General features: G+C 41.5%; 1 protein-coding gene across 1 annotated transcript in view; it reads left to right on the top strand.

Annotated features, from left to right (window-relative positions):
* The window catches only part of LOC134575541 (guanylate cyclase 2G-like), a 78,910-nt gene extending 62,853 nt beyond the window's left edge, over positions 1-16,057 (top strand). Inside the window, exons 21-23 of the mRNA XM_063434839.1 lie at positions 6,095-6,186; positions 14,284-14,388; positions 15,742-16,057. Of these exons, the coding sequence (XP_063290909.1) occupies positions 6,095-6,186; positions 14,284-14,388; positions 15,742-15,774 (230 nt within the window). The 3' untranslated portion in view covers positions 15,775-16,057. The remainder of the gene's footprint in view (positions 1-6,094; positions 6,187-14,283; positions 14,389-15,741) is intronic.
* The last annotated feature ends 1,842 nt before the right edge of the window (positions 16,058-17,899 follow it).

Below are 17,899 nucleotides of genomic sequence, written 5' to 3'. Positions count from 1 at the left end.
GGTAGCAGCTCACACAACAGAAATAGGCACTCAACAACCTATTAACGATGAGGTATATACAAAAAAACGCTATTGTGCAAATAAATACCTAATAGTGCAAAGGAGTGTGGAGCGCTTTAGTAGTGAACAAAACACTTACTCCTGTGTTATTCAGGAGATATGTAGAAATAGTCCAGAAATCCTTGTTTATCCACGGTAGATTAAAAACCTCGGAAATGGAAACAAAAGCAGAAAAGGGAAGCAGTGCTAACCCTAGTGTAGAAATCCTTTAAACAGTGATGTAGTAAAATGTTGGTGACGATTAGCTTCTCACCTTGTCTGGAGCCAGTAACCAGGCTCCAAGTATGCAGACGTGGTGTCAAATATAGAGTGACACAACCCTTCTTTGCAGCAGCTTAAATATTGCTCTAATCCACTTGATTTAAAAATTATAACATTTATTGTGTATACAACTTTAAAACAATAAAATCAATACTCAAGTGTCAGTGCTCCGTCCAAGACGCGTTTCGCCTGTGTAATTCGGCTTTATCAATTGGTACAAACATGCTGCAAATGTAAACTTTAAATATCACCTACTGGTAGTTGATTGGTGCATGGCGTCCGTGATACATCCAATCACGGCGCTCATGTTAGTGGGAGTGTAGGGACACAGCTGCTAATAATAATTCCGGTATCGTGACGTCATCACGCACGACGACTCGTGCGTGTGACGTCACACGCGGAAGTGAAATCCCTTGTGTGCGTCCGTCCCACAATACTAATAAGTCCGAGGAGTATTGTAGCTCCTCCAAACATCCGAAAATGTCCCCTCCTGCTTCCTATCGTGACGTAGGCGTGTCAATCCGCACGATAGGAGTCGGCCATTTTTCTTGAGGGCAATGTGCTGGAAGTCAATGTTCATGTATAGTCCAGTATAAATCCGATATTAAAACATATTGTTTAAATATGTTGAATTCTCAGAGGACATAGTCATAGTGAGAGAAGGGATAAAAAGAAAAAAAGAAGAGAGTAGTTGGTATTTTCTCCAAAGTCAGGGAATACAGCAATAGAGAATACCTTCTCATATACATATCCCCACTGTATAAGTATATATCATAGTGACATCCTTATTCAATCAGTACAAAAGTGCATAGTGTAGAACTTGAATGGTGACTTCATACATATAAAGGCACATATAAGTAAAAAATATATACATATATCAAAAACACATAAAAAATATATATATCAAAAAATGTATATAAAAGTTACTATAGGTATAAATAAAATTATAAAAAGTGACAAATCTCAAAGTCATCATTCAGTCCGTGGGGTTGCATTGTATCTAAATTAAATATCCATTTCATCTCTGTTTGTCCTATGGTCTTAATTAAATCACCCCCTCTCCAGTTTGTGGAAACCCTTTGAATGCCCATAAATTCCATATGACTGGGGTCACAATTGTGTCTCTCTTTAAAGTGCATAGAGACGCTATGTTTTTCAAAACCGTTCTTTATGTTACGTATATGTTCTTGAATACGTGTTCGGATCATCCAATAATTGTTAATGATCCGTCTCACCTTTTGATTTTTTTTCCTCCGGAATATTGGCATATAAATGGTGTTGTGCTAGTAAATTCTATTTCAGCCTTTTTTCTATATTTTAATAATTCTATTCTATCTTTATCGTGTACATCTTTGGTCGCTGTATTTAAAATCTCTTCTCTATAGCCTCGATCTTTAAAATCTTTAATCAATTTTTGACTTATTTGGACAAAACCACTAGTTTCTGTACAATTTCTCTTTAACCTAGTTAGTTGGCTTTTAGGTATATTAAGCCATGGGCTGTAGTGGCAGCAACTAGTCTGAATGTAGCTGTTCACAGCTACAGTCTTAAAAAAGGTTTTTGTTTTTACCAGATTTTCTTCTATATAAATAGTGAGATCAAGAAAATTGATCTCCTTACTGCTGTACAAAAAGGTTAAATTAATGCCCAAATTGTTCAAATTCAATAAAACATTTTAAAAATTCCTCTCCACCTTTCCAAACCATAATTAAATAATTTGTACAGCACCAGGTTTGCACCCCAGCCACTGCTTTCCCTAATAGAAAATCGATTGCCAATGCACCATGAAAAGTATGGCGTAGCTGGAGGCAAACATGGTGCCCATCATTGTACCACACTTTTGAAGGTAGAAGTCACCCTGGAACCAAAAATTATTATTTTCCAATATAAGTTGGATTGATTTCAGGACAAAATTAATCTGGCTGTGGGGATAAGAGGAAAAGTTTCTAAAATATGTCTAACTGTGTATAATCCTAGAGTGTGTCTGATGCTGCTATATAGGGAGGAGACGTCTGCGGACACCAAAAGAAAATCCTCCTGCCATTTTAAACCTTCTAAGGTTTGTAGTACACTAGTAGTGTCCTTTAGCTATGATGGACGGTTTTGGACCAGCGGTTGGAGGATGTGGTCTACATACTCAGATAATCTACATGAAATAGAATCAATGCCAGAAATAATTGGTCTGCCAGGTGGTTCTGTCGTACTCTTGTGTATTATTGGCAGAAAATAAAAAAATTGGTGACCTTTGATATTTTGGTACCAAGTATCCTCTTTTTTATTTAGGATGCCATCTTGTTAACCTTTTGAAATGATGTTTATAAATTTCTCTTTTATCGGGAGGGTGGGTCAGAATTTAATTTTATATGTTATCTGATCTCCGAGGTGTTTATTTTTTTTTTTAAATTCTTTATTTTTATTGTGCATAGCAAGAAACATACAATGGAGCAGGTAACGCCACAACAGCAGTATCTGCCGTATCTGTCAACATATAGGAACAATTGCGTGGCAAATTAGAACATAGCACATTTTGTAATTTGATATAACGAGGTTTCTACGAGGTATAGATCAGCTTGTCAGTTATGAGTGACTATACATTAGGTACACAGCGTGGTTTTCTAACTGACTATGGCATATAGTTGAGGGTTACAGGCTTATTTAGAGTAAGTTTCCACCAGGAGTAGTGCGCCATCGGCATCTTAATGCAAGAAATCAGCACAGAAGTGGCATGCACATGGAACATGAGCTTAAAACATTTAACAGTATCTAAAACAGTAGCTTTAACTTTAGCCCTATCAAAGAGGGTGTGCAGTGGAGTATCTTTAAGCGAAACAGGCTTATGTTTATATCGATTGCATTGAAAGTTAGGTTAACTACATGGCATGGCGATTCGGAGAGGGCCATATAGTGGTGCCTATGCCATTATTATCTGGTATGTGTAGCTTTGTGCGATGCATTTCTATCTAGTGTATGAATGTATAGCAGGTAACGAGTGTACAAAACCCAACAAATATATGGCACATTTAGTGAGGGATATGCTTTGCCATTGTGGAGAGACGGTCCAATTAATTCCTCACCCCCTTCTTATATCTAGTCCAGAGTACCCGTGAATGTCCAGGAAGAGAAGGGTCAGGAAGGTGTGGATATATAGCGTGCTTACAGTCCATATTCGTGAGTGAGAGTCCTTCAGTGTCTGGTAGGGGTGACTAGGTCTCTGTCTGCAGCTTTTTCTGCTATCAGCCGACGCCTGTTCTGCTGGGCTGTGTGTGAGCCTCCTGGGTCAGTGCTCTCCCGCCCCTGCGCCGCGGAGGGGCTCCCCACCTGTGTGATGTGAGTCGCAGTCCCCTCGGTCCGGCGGTGTGTGGATTGGGTGTCTCAGCGTGGGCCAGCATCTGTGTTGGTGAGTATACTGTGGCTCTGGTAGTGGGTCTCACCCGACTGTGTGTTCTCAGGCTGTAGCCGTACCCATGGCGACGTACTTTCGCGGTCTCCTTTGTAGGCCTTGTGATCTGCCGCTTGGTTGTGTGCGTGGGGTTGCCTGTACCTCTCTTCAGCTGTGTTACTGCTGGGCGGCCAGGCTGATTCCTGTGCTGCTGCTGTACTGGGATGCCCCCGATGTGCTTGGCCTTGTTCTGGCTGCGATTGCCTTTAGTGAGGCTCCGGGTCTCTGCTAGCGGGGTAGATTTTCCTGGGAGCATGTGGGGCCTGGGATGGGGGCTTGCGTTGCGTGCCGGGCCTCTCTCCGGGGCCCCTCGTACTGGGTCTTGTGGCTTGCCCTCCGGCTGGGTTCCAGGCTCCGGGGGCCACGCAAGTTTTACCAGCCGCTCCCAGAAGGAGTCGAATATACGTGCGAGTCGGAGTTCCGCATCTCGCTTGGCCTCATGGAGGGCTGAGGCGTTTGTGCCGCCCGCCATTTTGTCAGTGACCGCCACACCGCACGGTCGTTTCGTCCTTTCCTCTCCTTTCAAGGGGACTGTGAGGGGGTGGACCGGGATGACCCCCACCGGTCCAGGGGGGGGGGGAACGAGGGCCCAGAGGCCGGCACCTGGCTGGTGAAGGCTGCAGGAAAGCGGCCGTCTTCCCCACGCCCGCCATGCTGGTAGGCCTCGCCATGAGTTCGGGTGCGCCTGGGTAACATCGCTGCTTGGGTGGTGTCTGTGTGTGCACCCCATTGTCGCCTGTCGCTTGGTGGCCTTGAAATAACATTTTAATGTTGTTTTTCCGTTCAAAATCTGCTTTGTTTGCTCAAAGTTTCAGGAGCTGGTGAGGCATGCTTCCTCACAGTTCAGTGGTCAGGCCCCGCCCCTCCTCCGAGGTGTTTATACGGCTCTTCCAAGTAGTGCTCTCGAGACATGATATCGGCAGGTTTTATGAATATGCTGGTATCTCTTTTTAATTCTTTTAAAGCTGCCAGTTCTCGTGGAGTAAGATTTAATTGGTATCTATTGATTGATTTGATTTATATCCCAATTAACCATTTTTTGAAATGTAATCATTTCTTTTGACATTTCAGAAAGAAAGAAGATTCCTCTAATAAATTTGTATGTGAGACTTTATCAATTTGAATTTCTAGTAAATTTACTGAGGTCTATAAAAATGAAATTTATCTAGACCTTTTGATGGGGCAAACTGAAGGCTTTTATTTAATAAACTAATATGATTTTCTTTGAAAAGTTTTACCGACAAATTAAAAATCCCTATTGGTTTAATTTCTGTGTGATTCTTATTCCTATCTATTCTCTTATCACTTTTCTTTCCTCTCCCTCTTTCCTCCTGAATTGTTTGGTTTAAAAAGGGGGAGATTGTTGATCCATTATTCTCCCTCTTTTCGAGGAAGGATAATTCCTATTACCCAAACTAGTAAGTGGTTGAAATCTATTCCTTTCTTGAATATTGTTGGATTCTATTTCAGTTCTAAAATTGGAATGATTGGAACGAGCCTACTCACCAAGTTCTCTTGTAAGAGACAGTCTGTTTATCTTTTTTTTTTTTAATTCTTTATTTTACGATTGACAGAATTAACAGGTACACAAATGTTGCACAAAAGGTATTGTGTGGGCTTATGCAAAAGCCAAAGTGCGAACAGATAAAAAAAACAAAAAAACATTGTGATACAGAGAGGCATATACAGGTAGAGTAGTTATCTGGTAATGCAACATTATTTTTCCGTAAGCGATTCTGTTCTGACAAGTTTCTAAACATTTTAAACAAACCAAAACAAATATAAACAAGTTTGAGTCTGTTTATCTTTTATCATCAGAGTTTTTCATAAATTTGTTTGCACTTTGTTTATAACAGAGCTTTATCATTATATGACTGAAACCTGATTTCCTTAACCTAATTATCTGGGGAAATTTAGGTGAATTTTGGTACATTAATGATGATGTTGAAAGCATTTTTAATTTAAAACAATCTGCACTATTATGTGTATTTATGCATTTTCGTTACATGTGCTGTGAGATGTGTCAATTTAGGGCCATCTACTGACCATTGAGTATTACTACAACATTCTCAATTTTTTCACAATTTATACTTGGCTTTGTGTTTATCACCTAAATGTTTATTTTATTATACTGCTCCGCTCATATATATATATACTTTTTTCGTTCGCTTTTGATTTGTGTGTTGGGGATAAAAAAATATCAGGGCACTCTGAAACTAAATTAAACTATTAATACAATTCATATATTATAGAATGTTTATTGTGAAGACCTGACTATTTAAGATATTATCAAAAGTTGTAATTATTGTAACAGCTAGCTCTGCATTCCTCCAGCTTTGCGGATTCATGCTTCAGAAACAACAGCCATTGCCCTCAAAGAGATCGGAGGGTACGATTTGCAAGAACGAGGGACTATTACCATTAAGGTATTTATTTCTGTTGCTTTAACACAAGAGCTGTTATAATACAGAGTGCTTCCTCTGCACCCCATTATTATATGAAGACAAGACCCATATATGCTCGGTTTCTCTCCTCACTCCAAATAGAAACACAATGTGGCCGGTCGAATGTTCAGTCTTTGCCATTTTGTGGCCTTTTTTTTTTTTTTTTTAAAGTAGCTGTTTCTCACATGAGCAACACACAACAGAAATTGGTGATCAACAAAACATATAAATGTATCAAAACCAGAGGTAGCTCTATTAACAATGAAAATATATTTATTAACACAATAAAAACAAAAGATATAGAATGTATCAATACACAACTGACGTTGATGCAACTAACATGGACACAACTAACAAAAACAAAACATTAACACAACTAAAATTGACATAACTATGCTTAATACAATTATAATTAACACAACTATGATTAACACAAGTAACAGCAACACAACTAACATTGACATAACTAACAGAAACAGAACATTGACACAAGTAACAGTAACACAACTAACATGGACACAAGTAAGAGTAATACAACTAAGATTAACACAAGTATTATTGACACAACTAACATTAGGACAACATTAATACAACAAACATTAACATAACCTTAGCACAACTAACATTGACAGAACTAACATGGACACAAGTAATAGTAACACAACTAAGATTAACACAAGTATTATTGACACAACTATGATTAACACAAGTAACAGTAACACAACAAACAATGACACAACTAATATTGACATAACTAACAGTAACAGAACATTGACACAAGTAATAGTAACACAACTATGATTGACACAAGTATTATTGACACAACTATGATTAACACAACTATGATTGACACAAGTAACAGTAACACAACTAACAATGACACAAGTAATAGTAACACAACTAATAGACATTCTCAACAGTAACACAAGTAGCATTGACACAAGTAACATTAACACACAATTAACACAAGTAACATTGACACAACTAACAGTAACACAACTAACATTGACATTTAGTGTTTTTTTTTTTTTTTTTTGTTTTTTTTTAAATTCTTTATTTTTCATGGGCATGCAGAAATAAAATTGCTTTACATCAAGTGCAATACGTTTTTCACATTGTACAACAGATTGGTAAAATTCTATGGTAACCATCACACTTTGCTAATCCACCCGTTTTTTATTTATATGGTCTGATACACCTCTTGCCTATAGTATAGCCTTGGTGCCGGTTGGTAGGAGGGTGCGTGTAGTCGGCTGGGGGGCCCTGCTCACGGATGTCGGGTCTGGATACCTACGAGGGCTCTTATATTTAAAGTTTAATACTCACAGATATATGGCCATAGGCCGCCTCTCAACCAGGTAAAAGGTGGGGGGAAGGGTTCAACTTAAACAGCATCCCCAGCTGTCTGCTTACGGAGCCAGTTAACATGGAGTTTAATTTAAAACTTACGCTTAACACTTAAATTGTAGCGCTACTTTCGAAAGACACAGTGCATAATATAGCTAATCATGCGTTTAAAAATAAACAGAAATTAAAACAGAACATATGTAGAGCAAAACAAAACAAAGCCGCATTTGCATCTTTGGTGCTTGAGCTTGTGTATAGAGTCCAGGTCACCGTCCTGCATTGTCGACCCGTTGGGGTCAAAGTAAGTATCAAGTCCGTAGGGCTTTGAGCTCAGGTCAGGGAGCTTGCTGCCCTCGGTGTCGGTTCTCTTGGCGCAAACGGGGTTATGTCCTCCACATTCCACAGCGGCCGGGCACTCGCTGACGCCGTGGGCAGCCCAAGTCCTAGTGGTCGGAGGAAGCTGGACGCCTCGGAGATATGGGAAAGGTAGGTTGTCTTGCCGGCCTGCTCTGTTATGAGGCGGTTAAGCCCCCATTTATACGGGATGGAATTCTCTCGGAGCAGAGTAGTAACCTGTCGGAGGGATCTGCGCCATGTGAGGGTCTGTCTGGAGAGGTCTTTATAAAACGTTAATGTATCACCCTCAAATGTCACTGTTGGGGAACCCTTGGCGGCGCCCATCAGGGCCCCTCGATCTGAGTCTCTGATGAATTTGATCAGCACGTCCCTTGGGGCGTCTTCTGGAGCTTTGGCTGCTTTAGGTAGTCGGAAACAGGAATCCAGTCCCACTTGCTTGGCTTGCTTTGGGACTAACAGCGTAGCCACGAGCCTTCTGCAATAGTGCGGCAATTCCAGGTTTGTGACCGATTCGGGTACCCCTCTGATGCGCAGGTTTCTGGCCTTCGCCTTGTCCTCCATGCCGGCCATTTGGGCCGTCAGCGTCGCACACTGTTTTTGGAGGGACCCCAGCGTTGCATCCGTGGCCGATTGTGCCACCCTGGTACTCTTGAGAGACTCCTCAGCCGAGGTCACACGGCCCGATATCGCTGAAATCTCACTGCGTACTTGCGCCATGTCGGCATCGAACATTGCTTTAATATTGAGCATCAGGGCCTTAATGTCCGCTTTAGTGGCAGGAGCTGCGTCTCCGAGCTCGTGTGCTTGTGGGGCTTTGGGTATTGCCCTGCCAGGAGTGTAGGCAGAGTCGGACAGGCTCTCTTCATCCGAGGAGTGCGTGGCGTAGGCCTCGCTCGGCGCCATCTTGGCGGGCTCTTTTCGTGGGGTCGGGCGTAGAAAATTGCCTATATCTTGGGATCCGGAGGTAGGATCAGCCCGGCTTTTCTTCGTCTTTTTCCCCATAACTTAAGGGATCCGGGGGTCCGGTTATCTGGTCCCGGAATTAGTTTTTTGCGCTATAACCCGGGTTTTAACGGGTCCCGGAGTCAGAGCTGTTGTAATCTGCGACTTTCCTGCTCAGGCGCTGGCTCCGCCCCCCGACATTTAGTGTTTTTAATAACACACATACACATATTCATTCCCACTTTGCTAGAAATGTTGGCAATAGCAGCTGGTCTGACTGCCAACCTCTGAGGCAAGATCAGCTTCAACCAACCTCCTTATAGTCCATCTAAAGGAACCTCCGTATAGTCCATCTAAAGGAACCTCCTTATAGCCCATCTAAAGGAACCTCCTTATAGCCCATCTAAAGGAACCTCCTTATAGCCCATCTAAAGGAACCTCCTTATAGCCCATCTAAAGGAACCTCCTTACAGCCGATTTAACCCCTTAAGGACCAAACTTCTGGAATAAAAGGGAATCACGACATGTCATACATGTCATGTGTCCTTAAGGGGTTAAAGGAACCTCCTTATAGCCCATCTAAAGGAACCTCCTTACAACCCATCTAAAGGAACCTCCTTATAGCCCATCTAAGCAAACCTCCTTATATCCCATCTAAGCAAACCTCCTTATATCCCATCTAAAGAAACCTCCTTATACTCCATCTAAAGGAACCTCCTTATATCCCATCTAAAGGAACCTCCTTATATCCCATCTAAAGGAACCTCCTTACAGCCCATCTAAGGGAACCTCCTTACAGCCCATCTAAAGGAACCTCCTTACAGCCCATCTAAAGAAACCTCCTTACAGCCCATCTAAAGGAACCTCCTTATAACCCATCTAAAGGAACCTCCTTATAGCCCATCTAAAGAAACCTCCTTATAGCCCATCTAAAGAAACCTCCTTATAACCCATCTAAAGGAACCTCCTTATAGCCCATCTAAAGGAACCTCCTTATAGCCCATCTAAAGGAACCTCCTTATAGCCCATCTAAAGAAACCTCCTTATAGCCCATCTAAAGAAACCTCCTTATAGCCCATCTAAAGAAACCTCCTTATAGCCCATCTAAGCAAACCTCCTTATATCCCATCTAAGCAAACCTCCTTATATCCCATCTAAAGGAACCTCCTTATAGCCCATCTAAAGAAACCGCCTTATAGCCCATCTAAAGGAGCCTCCTTACCATCTAAAGGAACCTCCTTATAGCCCATCTAAAGAAACCTCCTTATAGCCCATCTAAAGGAACCTCCTAATAGCCCATCTAAAGGAACCTCCTTATAGCCCATCTAAAGGAACCTCCTTATAGCCCATCTAAAGAAACCTCCTTATAGCCCATCTAAAGAAACCTCCTTATAACACATCTAAAGGAAGATTGAACCCCAAGGGTTTGTTTTAAAATCTAATTAAAGGTAACCATACTAAAACATCCCCATCAATATGCTTCAATCAGTGGCTCACAAACAAGACCCCATGACCCAGTAACAGTCCATGTCTCCCTCCCCATTAATATAAATCCTGGACTGCCGGTGGGCAACAAGGACCGGCCAGGAACCACTGCTCTAAATGTAGAGAAATTGACTACATAAGCTCGACTTCTTTAGTATCAGAAAACGTTGAAACCTTAACAATGAAAATAATTTAACTCTCTGTTTTTTACACTTTGAATATCAATATGGCAGAGTTTTTAAAATATTTTTATTTTTAACTGCTATTTTTAACTGCTATTCACACTATCCCAAGCCTGTGCTGGAATATATATATATATATATATATATATTTTTTTTTTTTACCATTTTTTACTAAAGCTTACTAAACCTTTCTACTTCAGCAAATTTCTATTTATACTCACCTCCTGAAGTACCTGCTCTGCACCCACATTTTTTTTTAGGACTTGCATATCATCCAGATGACAGTCATTCCCATCATCCGATTTGTCTTCTATTCTCCAAAGGATTTCTTCAGCCAAGCCCTCAACTCTACCCTGACCTATAACAGGTCCAAGGGGAGAAGGTCAGACTTCTTTACACCTGTTCTTCTTTACAGGTGTGGTTTCTTTAAATTCTGCACCTCATCACAGGTGCTTGGAGGGGCCTGCTTAGCAGCCTCTTACCAAAAGACTATGGGCCCTTTAAAAAAAGTATGTGAGCAGACTTTCTTCGTGGGATTTTATAATTGGTTCGGTAACTGAAAAGCCGCACGAACCGGAGACCACCCTGAAGCATGTTAAGCCTAATTGCTACTTTGTAGCAATTTCCACCGCATTGTTCTAAGTGGCCGCAATTCCTATGAACGACCACGAGGTGGTGGCCATCTTGTTCGCATGAAAGCAGGCAGCAGTGTTTGGGCATTAATCTCATGGAACTTAAAACAGACACAGAAACTCCTGAACACCGCTGGACTTTTAACACTTAGAAAAGCGCTGTTCGGTGGAAACGTTCCCACGAACAAGGGGCACAAGCTCCAGGGTAAGAACATTGACTATGTTCGGTAGTTTGTAGTTTTATAAACTACCGAACTAGACAGACCGCAAGCCCTGATTCTCTGGAACTGTTTTGGGCATGGGACCATGCTTGTAGTCAGTCAAATTATGACTTCCAGGAAATTCCTGAACCGATCTGGGTGATTTTTGGATATGTTGGTCACCCAGATCAGGGCTATCAGGGGATGTAACTGTGGGGATTTTGTGTGTTTTAAGGTATTTTGTGGGTTTTGTAAAAATGTACGTTTTCTGTGCCTGGAGATAATTGAGTTTAATACAGTTCAGACTCAATTATCTCCCAGGCATAGGGTAGGGATTGACCTATTTTGTATGCGAGTGTCCTGGACCTGAGAGCCAATGTAATCGTGTATTTGTTTTTACTGTAGTCTACTCTCAGGTGCAGGCAGGAGTGCCCCTTGCATGGGGACCTGCATATACGGCCAGTTGTGGCTGCCATTAACCCCTTAAGGACACATGACATGTGTGACATGTCATGATTCCCTTTTATTCCAGAAGTTTGGTCCTTAAGGGGTTAAAGAGATTTGTTTTACCCTTCATGAAGTCTAGGCTCATGTTTGGGGGATTGGATAGCTATATTCACTCTGAGGATTGCTATAATCACTATACTCCCTTGGATCACAACGATTGCTCTTGTAAGATCACCTGCTTTGCTTTCTGGACTAGGAGAGGTCTACCCACTGGAAGCTGGATCCTGGTCTTGGGTCCAGGGTGGGTGGAGGACAGCGAGACCCCAGCCAAGCTGCGGCGGTTTGTGGAGGTTACTGTGGTTATGGTGTCCGGTGCGGTGCTTATGGTACTCAAGGATTACTAGGAATCAGCGATTGATGGAGGTACCCAGTCGGGGTCCCAGGCGGTCCGTCACGCTACAGCTTTTGGCTGCGTAGCTGTGTATTTTTTCTTCCTGGCATGAGGGCACTTCTTTACCGCCGAAGCAGTCAAGCAACCAGCCGGAAACTCCAGTCACCAGGAACACTCTTCAGGGGAAGATGCTGCTAGTCTTCCAGTCAATGTTTGAAGTCTCTGGCAGCGAATTTAAACATGCTCTCCAACAGCGATTCAAGTCTTTAAACAGACACTCCACTGCTGTCTGCTCTTCACACATAAAGCTTTTCAGCAATCTAAAGTTGCTTAGGGGTCTGGAGGGACCCTTTAACATTAAATCTTCTGAAGCCATGAAGTTTCCTAGCGTCCGTCCGCACCTTTCCTGCTTCAGTCCACTCTGACAGGATTAAACTTGTGCTGCTTCTTTTTATACTGTCCCAGTTTCCCGCTCTTTTTCTGCTTGCAACTTTCAACCAATCCAATGCCAGCTGCAGCCCCCAGAAACAGCTGTGTCATCAATTCTGCCCAGATACCGGTCTGACTGACCAACTGCCACAAGATGTAATATTCCTCACATTCAAATCCCAGACAAATCAGATTAACTCATTCATTGCCACCATTCATATAAACAGAATAACTCCTTCACTGCCACCGTACATATAAACAGATGAACTCCTTCATTGCCACCGTACACAGGGGCGTATTAGTCGCGAGGCAAACAAGGCATTTGCCTTGGGCGGCATTTTCCAGGGGGCGGCAAAAAAAGCCGCCCCAAATGCCCAAGGCAAATGTCTTGTTAGCCTTGCGGCTAACAGACATGCCGGCGGGCTGCTGGGCGATCGGGCGGCACTGCCTGGCGGGCGGCCGGCGAGGGAGCACTTCCCCTGAGCTGTCTGCTCAGCTCCCTCGCCAGCCGCAGAGTGAGGCTGGGAGGCGGAGCCGGAATATGACGTCATATTCCGGCTCCCAGCCTCACTCTGAGGCGCGCGAGGGAGCTGAACAGACAGCTCAGGGGAAGTGCTCCCTCGCCGGCCGCCCGCCAGGCAGTGCCGCCCGATCGCCCAGCAGCCACTGGACCACCAGGGAGGAAGAGACACCCCCTCCCCAGCATTCCCAAAGGTAAGGAGGGGGGGGGGGGGGGGGGGGTGTTAAATAAAAAAAAAAAAAAATGTGTTAAAAATAAATAAAAAAAAATGTGTTAAAAAAAATAAAAATAAATGTGTTAAAAATAAATTTCAAAAAAATGTGTTAATGTGGGTGGGTGTGTGTCTGTGTCTGTTAGTGTGTGTCTGTGTCTGTTAGTGTGTGTGTGTGTGTGTGTGTGTCTGTTAATGTGTGTGTGTGTGTCTGTTAGTGTTTGTGTCTGTTAGTGTGTGTGTGTTTGCCTGTGTGTCTGTGTGTCTGTTAGTGTTTGTGTCTGTTAGTGTTTGTGTCTGTTAGTGTGTCAGTGTGTGTGTTTGCCTGTGAGTGTGTGTGTATGTCAGTGAGTGTGTGTCTGTTAGTGAGTGTGTTTGTCTGTTAGTGAGTGTGTCTGTTAGCGTGTGTGTGTGTCTGTTAGCGAGTGTGTGTTTCTGTTAGCGAGTGTGTGTTTGTGTATTTAGAATGCGGGGCGGGGGGAAAGGTTGGGTGGGGGTGGCGCGGGGGGAGGGGGGGGGCGCCTGAGTTTTGTCCTGCCTAGGGCAGCACAAAACCAGGATACACCACTGACCGTACATATAAACAGATGAACTCCTTCATTGCCACCATACATACATATATATATATATATATATACACACATACATACACAGATTAACTCCTTCATTGCCACCATACATATAAACAGAATAACTCCTTCATTGCCACCATACATATAAACAGAATAACTCCTTCATTGCCACCATACATATAAACAGAATAACTCCTTCATTGCCACCATTCATATAAACAGATTAACTCCTTCATTGCCACCATTCATATAAACAGATTAACTCCTTTTTTTTATTGTGTAAATAAATATATTTACATTGTAATTTCTATTTTGTTTCCACACAGAACAGGCTAACAATTAACACTCCTTTTTTTTCTGTTAGGGTAAAGGGAGACAGAAAACCTTTTGGTTAAAAGGTAAGAAGGGGTTTTGGATGCCGCTGTCAGACTTTCCAAATGAACCCGATTATCTTCGAGCCCTATCAGAGGTAAGTCATCCCAAACCAGTGTGAATCCCTGGAGTTTATACACCATGTCCCAGGTCTCACTGTAAGCACAGGTAACAATTCTCAAGGGTGTAATATTCCTTTAACCACTTAAGGACCAAACTTCTGGAATAAAAGGGAATTTTGACATGTCACACATGTGTTTCCCTACAATGAGGGCTGAGTATGACCTACAGTCATGGACATTTAGTGAAGGGCAGTTTTGGCTAATGAACGGCAGGAGAAGAGAACGGCTACCATTGTGCGATTATTTAAAGACACGAGATTACAATCTGCTTTCCACAAAGTAAAACGGGAGAGAGTTAATATTTGATAGACTTGTAAACGGCCCAAAATTGTTTCAGACAAATAATTTCCTCCAAAACCAAAAAAATTATCAGGTTGGCAGAGTATTGTTCATTAGGCTCAGCAGAATTCCGTGCAACAAAAAACAATTCAGGAAAACAAATCACAAAAATGAAATGCAGCAAAAATGTGTAAAAATAGAAAAATAATACAAATACTTAAACATCGTGTATATATTTACAATACACTGACAGGAGCATTTTCCTCTTTTGTTTCACACATCAAGTGAGGAAAAATGAACCAATAGAAGGAAAAAGAGGAGCAGTAATTTAGAATATTAAATATACCGTATTTATTAAATATAATATATAGAGATTTTTTTTACGGCTTCCTTTTTTTTCTCTATTGGTCACTTCTCACTTGATCTTGAAATAAAATGAACATTTAGAGACTGTCCAATAGACATCAAGCATCTCTTTTTTTAGCGCTATTGGTGGACCTCTCAAATGAAAGCAAGGACCCAAACGCGGACGAATTGCAGTTCATAACAAAATACATCTCAAAATCTGGTGATTGATCCCCATTAATTCGTCCCACTTTTCTCTTACATGGCTATTTACTAAGGTGAGAATTGTTGGGAACTCAAAGTGAATTTCAAATTTAAGACCAAAAATAGCTCAGTTGGAAAGGGTCAACTATTCTTCCTGTTGGGCTATTTTTGTCCTAAATCTAAAAACATTTTTAATTCCCAACAATTCTCAGTTTAGTAAATAACGGTTAGTTAAACGTTTGTAAATCTACTCCCAGTCCGCAGAGGAGATCACTTATCACATTGCTAATTATCACACAGGTGAGTTCTCTTGGTTTAACCCTACTTTATGAAATTATTGTTTACATATTCTGCAGCGCTGTACCAAGATAATCTAAAAACGCTGTATTTTAAGGGGAATATTCCAGTGTAGTAGATAATATATGGTTTATAATGAATGAGAAGAAATATTACTTTATCAGAGACTTATTTGGCATATTTCTATATTTCTGGTAATACAGGACGATGAGGTCAGTTTCACAAGTGAAAAGTAATCCTTAACGAAGAAAGAATAATTGATTTCCCCCTCGTTATATTTGACCAAAAAAAAAAAGCAGTTTTCATTCCATTTTTATTCCGAGTGCAATCTGGGAAGACTGACGATTTATTGGGAGAATGAACAACACTTTATATCTCCAAGATATTTTTGGAACAAACGTCCATCGTCCATCCAAGCGATCCATCTCCCGATTAGCTCAACGTGGGAATATCACCCTCCTTATACAAAATGTCTCACGATAGGATTGTTTTAACCACAAACCTCATTCAGAGGAAGAAATGCTCCCAATCACCAAGGAGGACATGTTGGCAGAATTACAAAGCCAAATTAAACCAAGACTCTTTTGGGTGACTCCACAAAATGTCTATAGCAATTTATGTAGTTTGGTGTGTAATTATGAAAAAGTAAAGTATTTTAGAGAAAATCCTTTGTAAACTTGCTAGAACATATTCTTTGAGCAGGGAGAATTGGAGGAATATGAACCTACTGGTATAACCTGGTACACTCTGAGCTTGGGCAGGTAGGTGAGAAGGTTTGTAAGCCATTAGGGCATATTCACTAAATGCCAAATAGTGAATTGAAATGCACAAAATGTAGTCAAAAGAAGCAAATTTGGAACGTTCTCCAACTCGTACCTAGTCAGTGTTTTGCTACATTATGTGAGTTAATGTGTAGGTTTTAATTTTATTGAAATGTTTAGGATTACACTGAGCGAGCAGGAATGGATGGGGCTGAAGCACTTACAAAGAGTAAAATTAATTATTTTTTATTATAATTTTTTTTTCTTGATTTCTCTGCTTAGCTGACATTACTTGCCCTTGCTTGAGTGGGATGGAAGTCAGGAAGGGCATGGGCAGTGAGGGGGCATACCCCCTCTGGGTGGATGGCGCAGTATAGGGTGGGCACAGCAGTGACATTAGACAATCAGCCGGTACCGGGTGTAAGGCTACACCTCCAGCAGCAGTGAAACGCTGCACACAGATTACAAGCACCAGCACCACTTCAAATGACTGAAGTGGTTCGAGTGTTTGGTGTAATCCATTAATATCTAAATGCCATTCGTTAAAACTGCGGTTTCAACTGAATTTAACCAATTTAGTGATTCACAAAATGCCAATCCCATTATTTTCATTCTGAGGAATGGGATTAGGAAGGGGTATAACTTGGGGGCATTGCTTATCGTGACAGGCACCGCCACAAAAAGGTCTCTTTATACCCAGAAATAGCCGCATTGCAGGGAGTTGAAGCACAATAGACAAAGGCCATGAACCATTTGCTACCAGGAGACGCTTTTCCATTTATGCTGAACACACACACAAAACCCCCCCCCCACAAAACTTGTAATCAGAAATCCCCTTCCTGTTAAGTAGAAAAGCGCAATACCTGGAGACACTTACTTTAGACTGGAATAAATCTTTTACAGAACAGCGCCATCTACAAGTGTTTAACGTCCGCTGCATATCCTGCCTCAACATTCTGATTGTACACCTGTATTTTCCTAAAAACCAACAAAATTAAGCGCATGCATGACTTCTTTTGACAAAGGAATGTCTATATTGGCTGAAACTTGAGTGAACTGACCAGAGATAAGCTGAAGGGACACTTGCATGTGTTACGGACTAGTAATAGGAAACAATATGGTATTAGATAGCAATAGGATACTAATAAATAGTTAGTGAATTAATAGATATCTATATGGAACGAATAAAGTATTAATATGGTATGAATAGATACAGAGTATTAATATTCACTGCATGTGACTTACACAGCCTTCCTAAACATTTCCTTAAACAGTCATCTAATGTTTGCACTTCCTTATTGTAAATTCTATTTAATAATTTTTTATCTCCTGTTCTGTTAATAGCTTGCTATACGCTACAGGGGTCCCCTTCGTGTGATTACAGTTCAGTTTACAGAGCATTTTAAAGTAACCTCTTATTGAAAATGAAACCATTTTGCCTTCATGCAGTCTGTCTTAGTCACAGCCAGGGGAGGTGTGGCTAGGGCTGCATGAACAGAAACAAAGGTGATAGAACTCCTAAATGGCAGAGAATTGAGTAGTGTAACTTAAAAGGAGTTATCTATACACCAAAACGGCTTCATTAAGCTAAAGTTGTTTT

This window comes from Pelobates fuscus, chromosome 10 (genome assembly GCF_036172605.1).
Source record: "Pelobates fuscus isolate aPelFus1 chromosome 10, aPelFus1.pri, whole genome shotgun sequence".
NCBI classification, from domain to species: Eukaryota; Metazoa; Chordata; class Amphibia; order Anura; family Pelobatidae; genus Pelobates; species Pelobates fuscus.
This window is presented reverse-complemented; position numbering and strand designations above follow the sequence as displayed.